The 8,306-nt window shown below is 36.5% G+C and overlaps 1 protein-coding gene across 1 annotated transcript; it reads right to left on the bottom strand.

The window, feature by feature from the left end:
- Positions 1-2,635, bottom strand: LOC147865161 (LYR family of Fe/S cluster biogenesis protein). The gene is made up of 2 exons (XM_087317916.1): positions 2,355-2,635; positions 1-481 (listed from the first exon to the last, which is right to left on the bottom strand). The coding sequence occupies exons 1-2, from the start codon at positions 2,577-2,579 to the stop codon at positions 290-292; spliced, it is 417 nt and encodes a 138-aa protein (XP_087174042.1). The 5' UTR covers positions 2,580-2,635; the 3' UTR covers positions 1-289.
- Positions 2,636-8,306: the final 5,671 nt, after the last annotated feature.

Genomic DNA, 8,306 nt, shown 5'->3' with positions numbered 1-8,306 from the left:
TAGTCCAAACAAAATCTTAGAAATCTTGTCTACCTTGAGAAGGAGATGTAACAAGCAGCACCTTGGCAAACAAAAGCTTACAAACCACACATCAATCTTGGCCTCCTTGACAAGGAGATTTAGCAAGTTATCAGCATCTTGTCATCCTTTTTATTGAGAAAAGTATAATCAAGCAAGAAAGATCCTAGCTAAGGACATGCAACCAGAGAAATTCGATGTAATATTTGAGCTCTTTGACAATGCTTCAAGTTCAAAACAACAATGTGTTCTATGTAAACAATGTTTACATCTATGCACTGTTGCTTATATAGAACTTCTTCAAGAATTCCGACTCACCATGATCGGCGATTCCCAACTTCAAGGGGTTTACCATACCTTCAGCTCCCACTATGTACTGAGAAAGCACATGATGTCGTTGCTTTGCTTGTGTAGTCATATTTTCCAGTTCTTCTTTCCCTTTGAAGACCAGCATATCTATAACCTACAGAAACACAATCCCATTGGATCACCATGAATAAAATGATCAAAACTAAACTTATCTCGAGGGAAAGTTATATCACTCAAAAAACCTAGATATAAAAGAGCTCAATGGATAAATTTTGAAGGGCTGAGATAAATAGAAGTAATAGGCTATTAATCCTCTAGATGCAATGAGGATCTGTTGATCGATTCATACATGACAACTCCCAGCATTTGCTAAGTGACAGTAGCATAAAAATAATTTGAACCCTTCTTTACCCATTCTCTTGCTCTTTCCAGGACCATACCTCTCACTCTATGAATTAGCTTGACAATAACTTGCATAATTTAACTGATGAGTTCCACCATTGCAATTGAATAACACATATATCTCATCATAGAAACACCACTGTAACATATTTCTTTATTCAGTGTTGTATCCTCAATGAAGAACAAAGTTGTCTGAATAGCTTGCAATCATGGAAACAGTTGGCATATGCCTTTTCTCAGTTGGACTGTAGGAACAGATTGTTGGGCAGATAACTTTGTGGTTCACAAAGAAAAATATATATGCTTGATACGAATGTAATAATGTCTACATGTTGCATATCACAGGGAACCCTATCTCTCTACATTTATAGACCCAAAAGACTTGCATCACAAGGAAGCCTCTTCTCACAAAGATGAGCAACTACAAAGATAATTTCATGAACTTCTGACAGGATGGATTTATACAGAGACCGCGCCGCACGAATTTCTATACACCCCATAGTACTCACAAAGCAATAGGCTAATTCAGAATTTAGTCCCACTAGCCAGAGAAGGACAAACACTTTGCATACCTAGGGCCAAAGGATTTTGCAAATTATGTGATGGAGAGGTCGAAAGAGAAATCAACATAGTGTGTGAAGGTCCCCTACTTACAAGCACATCAAAGAGAAGCATATCACCCTATATGGAGAAAGCTGACCACAGCACTCTAGCTAAAGTTTGCTTGAGCTTCAAAAGCATTGGAAATCAATCACCATTCAAAAAGTGATTGAGAAAGCTGACCACATCACTCTAGCTAAAGTTTGCTTGAGCTTCAAAAGCATGGGAAATCAATCCTTACATTACCAGATGAATGTGATGGCAACCAGGCATCGACTTCTGTCATAGGCCCAAACCTTCATGAACAACATCTCGACGAGTTATCATAGAGTAAGCAAGGGAATGCTGATGAAAACAGATCCCGACGAGTTATCATAGAATAAGCAAGTACTGGGATATGAGGAAAACTTCCTGCTCATAAACCATCTCCAGAATCATTCCACTCTTTAGTAAATCTAGAGCTTTTATTTTTGTTTCAGCATGAACCATATGAATTCGCCTGTACTTGTAAACACAAGTTCTCTCTCTCTCTCTCTCTCTCTCTCTCTCTCTCTCTCTCTCTCTCTCTCTCTCCACCAGTTTAGAATCTAGTGGATAAGCCCCGTCTTCAATAATGGATGAACTCCAACGTTAAATTTCAGTATATGCACTAATTTACTAGATACTGCTGCCCAGACTATAGGGGTTGAACGCATGATCTTCTGGTCTCTGCCATGCAACCTTACCAACTGAATTGCAACACTTCTTTTGGTCACCATGAAACGCCAAATACACCATCATCATCATATTTACCCACCAGAGATCATAATGACCAGAGAGAAAAAAAAAAACACATTTTATTGGAAGTGGCATATATCTTAGAATCAACGGGGAACTTTCAGGATACCACAAAAGAAAAAAAGTAAACGTTCATCGCAAAAGAAAATTAACAAAATTTCATCGCAATTGAAGGAGATCAACCTAAAGAATAAAAAAAAACAAGATATCCTCTTTGAGTTCACGCACAGCGTGTTTATTCTTCCTACCTTAGGGTTCTGTATATTCTGATGCTTCCGGAACTGCGCAGAGACGATGGATCGAAGGTCAGAGAGAGAGATGGTTTCATGGAGGATGTAGATATCCATGAGGTGTGGGAGAGCTCGGCAACAGTCTTTGAAGAAGGACATGGCTCTCTCCTTCGCCTCTTCAAGACTTGCAGAGCTGTCGAACGTCGTCGCGTACCCTCTCCTGCACAGATGTCTCGACGCCATGGCGACTACTCACACACACAGAGACACACACAACAGACAGACAGAAAGAAAGTAAAAGATATGTTTGTTAACGTTCTTTTAATAGGCCAAAATGGCCTATACATACATACATACATATAACACCCCAAACAAGAGAAACGAGAGAAAGAAAGAAAGAAAGAAAGAAAGATATATTAACCGTCTTCTAAGACCAAAATTGGCCCTTAGAGACAATTGGGTTTCGAACCCAAGACATTGTAACTTGTAGTGTAAGAACTTACAATAGGGTAAGCGAGAGAGAAAGAGAAAGAAAGGAAGAGAATGCAATCTTTTTAAAGAGTATCTGCACGCTGGTTTCTGTAGAATGTTACAGGCAAAATTGCCATTCGGTTTGTATGCATCTCATGATCGCTTGCTTTGTTTCCTTCTCCAACCAATTTACTTGTAAGTGAGCTCTCTCATATATATTTTGTGATATGGATGTTAGTGTTTTCATGAATATGGATGAGTCTTCGAATTCCTCAAAGGATGCATTGCATGGTTAAGTCAGTATCGAGTCCAAGAGGGGATTGGTAAAAGACAACGATGTATTAGAGATGATACTAATGATATGTCGTATATTGATGCAATGCGACAAGATGATATTGAGAAAGATGATGGTCATTGGGAACATTTAAGATGCATGACAAATATACTAATGGAAGATTGTATAATGGAGAATGTAAAAGTTGTTGACGATGAAGTGGCTAAGGTAGAAATAGACAATAAGGAGTTTTTGGGTTCATTTGCTAAAAAAATTTTATAGAGGGGTCATATTATTTTTCATGGGGAATATACCTTTCTTTTGGAGGGTCAAACAATGGTTACGTGGGATTTTACAAGCTGATTGTGTTCAAGATGTTTATGTCGGTCCTTGTGGGTTTTATGAGGTTGTTTTGGTATCACAAGAGTATAAAGAGAAATTACTCAATAAATTGCCAGTTTTTTATGAGAAAAGTTTGGTTCATATTGTTCCGTGGAGGCCACTTGTAGAATACCAAGATATATTGAAGCAAGAGTGTCCTGTATGACTTGAGGTAAAGTGCACATATTTGGTGGTTTGGCCAATATTACGATCAACAATGGAAAAGTTGGGAGAGATCTTGGTGCCTCCTAGTGCTAATGCTCAAAAACGATATCGGATGTGTATTCTTTGGAATACAGCTACAAAGAGGTCAAGTTCTTTGCAAATTGCATGCTCTGGTATGCCTCCTATGTATTTTTAGCTTAAATGGGGTACATTTGCAAGACATTGTTTCCATTGTGGTGTGTTAGGGCATTTCATGGTTGAGTGTCCTCAAAAAAGAAATAATGTAGTGGAAGTGGTACATGAAGAGCCAACAAATTATGATCAGATGCAAACTTTAACAATTTTAGAGCAAATAAAAGGGAAGGTCACAATTTGTGAATGACAAGGATGGAAAGACTCTAGAGGATGAAGGGAAATGGTCAATAGTTTTTGGAAAAATGAAGAAGTTTAATAAGAATGTTGGACATAATGTATCTATGGAGAAGGTAACACTGATTTAGCAAACAAATTCCATGCGGAATAGACCATGGGGTCGTCGTGAGGACTATCTAAAGAAATTGTCTTTTGATAATAAAGGTGATTTATATAGTCCTTGAATGAAACGGAAATCAATGCCTTTTTCATTGTAGGAGCAATCGGGGTTTGGAGTTTTGCATTCCCATAGTAATTCGTATGCAATCTTAGGTGATTTATTTCAAGATATGACAAAAACATTATCAGTGAATGAGAACGAGATTTCTCTAATTAAAGGAAAAAATAAAGTATGAAGATCACCCCATAGAATATGAGGGGATTGTGTTCTAGATTTAGTATGCATGAGGTTTGGAGGATTCTGTTAAGTCAGCAATGGGATGTTTTATGTGTAGTAGAGCATAAAGGCCATCGTATTGATGGATTAATTAGTTATTCTAAGGGTTATATATTATGTTATGCTAGTGATTAGCAATGGGCCCGGTTTGGTTTTGGTTAGGTTCGATTTTTTGGCCTTAAAACCAAGCCAAACCATTAATTTATAATAAAAACCAAACCAAACTGCTTAAAATTTATGAAGCCATTTAAACCGAACCGTTTAGAGCTGAACTGTTTAAACCAAACCGTTTGCGAAAAATGTAGAACCAAACCAAACCATTGTTTAGAGATATTGATTATCATATATATTATGAATTTGTGTGAGAAAATTATCATAAATTTGCTTATCATACTTATCATAAATTTAGTTATCACACTTATTATAAATTTGGTCATCATATCATACATATCATAAATTTGGTTATCATACTTGTCATAAATTTGATAATCATACATCAAAATGAGACTCTACTTATAATGCATATAAAATTTAATAAGTTACAACCTAGAAGTTTAAAATTAAAAGTTCAAAATTAGAGCCTAGAGGTGAAAATTTAAGAATATTTTTTAACCTATAAACCTTTAAATTGAACCACATTAACCGAAACCGATAAGCCGCTAAACCGCTAAACTACGAAATTCAAAACCGAACCGAACCGAAACCAAATCGGATCATAACATTTGAAACCAAACCAAACCAAACGGTTTATTTATCTTTGAACCAATAAACCATTAAGTCACGGTTTAATGGTTTGGGTTCGGTTTGAGCCGAAACCGGGTCCATTGCTACTGGCAATGTTCATGGGGATTATTCTGGGATTGTCAGGTTTATAAGAGATAAATTTCCCCCAAAAGTAATTGTTTCAAATGAATTTGGAAGATTTATCGTGGTTGAGATATGTTATGAAGGGCAAGTTGTTTGGTTAGTTGGTGTGTATGCATCGAATGTTTCACAAGAACGAATGTTGTTATGGAGATCACTAAACTCAATGCTTAATAATGGTAGATCGGGTTTATTGATGGGGATTTTAATGTTTGTTCTGAGACAGATCAATCAACATCTATCCACTCTATTATGGATGGACCAGCGGCTCAAGAATGGGGAGATTTTGAAATTGAAGTCATGTTAAGGTATGTATGGAAATGGATCAAGGGAGATGAGCTTAGTTATACCTTTCAATCGGCTCAATATAAGAATACTTGGAGTAGGTTGGATTGCATGTATGTAATGGATACCGAAGGGTTATTACTAGAGATTTTGGATATTCTAGCATCTAATGGGTTAATTATATCATATTATTTCCCATTAATTTTTGAATTCATTAACCACTCAATAAGAGCTTTTCATGAGTTTTTAGGAAAACCGTCGTTGATTTTTAATTCTTCATTTTTGGATCATGAGGTCTTCCATGCCTAGATATGTCAATTGATTGATGCATTTGCCTATCGTGTACAATTTGATAGGTATGAAGCATGGGAAGTAATTGTTACAAATGTTCAGAGGTTAACTAGGTATTATGGAATTCACCATGCTTTTAGAAGCTTGAAAAAAATTAAGTCTGCTAGTTAATTTGCTTAATAAATGCAACTCATTGTTAACTTATTGGCCAACAGATGTAGAGTTGATGGGATATCAAGAGGTATTAATTTCTACGATGGATGACCTTATGGCAAAAAATTATCAACATGCTAGACTACATCGTCTAAGACAAAAAGTGGAGGATGCTAATTGTCAATCACATAAGTTTTTTCATGACCTTCATGAATCACATGCACGCCATAATGTGGTAAGGTTAAAGGAAAATGGTATCGTGTCTTCCGATCCTCAATAAATTGTGAAGAAATGCGTAGAATATTATACACAATGGTTGGATGTACAAGTGTGTATCGATGATAATGTTAAAAAGGATAGAGATGTATTTTTTAATGGAGTGAAAAATCATGTATCGCATGATGTGGCACAATCATTAGATACAAATATTTTAGAGGATGAGGTGGAACATGGCATGCCACATCTTGCTAATGATAAGAGTCTTGGGCGAGATGGATTAACAAATGAACTCTTTAAGAAATATGTGATTAAGTTAAAGGGGCCTTTTATGGTTTTATTTCAGAAGGTGTGCACATTAGGGGAAATGTCTCATTCTTTGAAGATTGGTTTGATAAAGCTTTTGCCAAAGGTACCTTCTCCATCTTCCTTTGCTCAATGGAGGCCTATTTCATTGATGGGGGAAATGTACAAGATTTTTGCAAAAGTGATGGCCAATAGATTGCATAAGGTTTTACTTTCTATTATTCATAATGCTCAATATGGGTTCTTAGCAATAGATGGCCAATGGACAAGGATGTCTAGTCAATCCTTTACTATTTACTATTGTGACACATCCTATTCTTGTTAAGTTACACAATATGGCTACAAAGGAAGAACTGCTTGGACTAAGGTTGCCATCAGGGAAGCCATGCATTGTTCAACCTCTCATGGATGACCATATTATGTTTTTGGCACCTAATTGGGAAAATATTAGTAAGACAAGAGATGTGTGGGAATTTTTTTCAAATGCTTTAGGGTTGAGAATTAATATACATAAATTGATCCTCATTTCATGTACAGAACAAGATGTGTTAGGGTTGGGGTGGTCAGGAAGGATAGTAAATCGTGGTATGATTTTTCGTCACCTTGGATATCCAATTGGGGTGGAAGTTTCTCATGTGAAACTTATTGAGTGGGTATCCAAAAGGTTGGAGGATAAGTTTATGTATTAGAGGTCTCAATTTTGGCCTTTTCATGTACAACTTAAGGTGCTCCAATCGATTATGGTCTATATGGTGTCTTATTATCTTCTTTTGCTCCCATGGAAGAAGAAAGGTCTTGAAATGTTATCACATGTGAATGTTGTTATAGAAAAGAAAAGGGAGAAGTGCCTTGTCGTGGTTGGCATGAAATCATGTTTTTACTCTGAAGTGTCTTGGTGGGGCATCAATATTGAAGCTATATGAGCATATAGTGACTCGTCGATTTACTTTCATCCAATTTATGTTTGAAGGTGTACAACTTTGGGCAGAAATGGTAGTGTACATTATATAGAAGAATGGAATTAAGCTTGGAAACATGAAGGTTGAAGCTAATTGGTGGAATGTAATTAATTCTGGAATGGATGTTAAATGTGCAAGGTCTCTAATAGTTAATCATTTGACATCTTGGTAAAGTATGTTGGATGTCAAATGTGCAAGGTTTTGGTGACATCAAGGTTGTTGAGGTGGGAAGGTAAACAATTTCTTAACCTTCAATTTAATCGGATGGCTAGATTGGGTTCGGTAACAGTCAAGGATGTTATGTTGGTGGCACAAAGAATATTAATGACCTGTCGAACAACAAGATCGACATTTCGTATTCCAAAAGGTTATACCTTTATTTGGGATAAGTTGCAAGAAATATTATCTTCATATGAGCCAAATCTTGATTTCGATGGGCGATCTCAAGAGCTTGATTGGAGGTTTGTTGGAAATAAGAGATTGACTATGATCTTAACAAATGTTGCTTATCACAAGTTGATTGACGAGCATAAGTGGTTGGAAGAAATGGTTATAAAGATATGGGGTTTTTGTAAGTCCATTACTTGGTGGTTTCATGTGATCAAGGCATGTTGGTGTTCTCGATTGATCCTACAAGGTAAGGTATTTATTTGGAGAGTTATGGTTGGAGCTTTACCATTCGGGGATGCATTAAAAAAAAAAGAAACATTACTAAAGGATCGTGTTTCTTTTGTTCGGTGGAATTGGAACATAGTAGGCATCAATTGCTTTCATGCCCGATGGCAAGGATGTTTTGG

This window comes from Azolla caroliniana, unplaced genomic scaffold (genome assembly GCF_043228905.1).
Source record: "Azolla caroliniana isolate FFs.n. ecotype wild unplaced genomic scaffold, voAzoCaro1.0.p SCAF_4, whole genome shotgun sequence".
NCBI classification, from domain to species: Eukaryota; Viridiplantae; Streptophyta; class Polypodiopsida; order Salviniales; family Salviniaceae; genus Azolla; species Azolla caroliniana.
Note: the sequence above shows the minus strand (reverse complement) of the source record. Positions and strands in the feature narration are given on the sequence as shown.

Bases quoted from the DNA above. Each gene is read 5' to 3' on its own strand.
- LOC147865161 (XM_087317916.1), bottom strand. From the start codon at position 2,579: ATGGCGTCGAGACATCTGTGCAGGAGAGGGTACGCGACGACGTTCGAC. The intron at 482-2,354 runs GTAGGAAGAATA...GTGTTTCTGTAG, and splicing joins AGAATATACAGAACCCTAAG to GTTATAGATATGCTGGTCTT.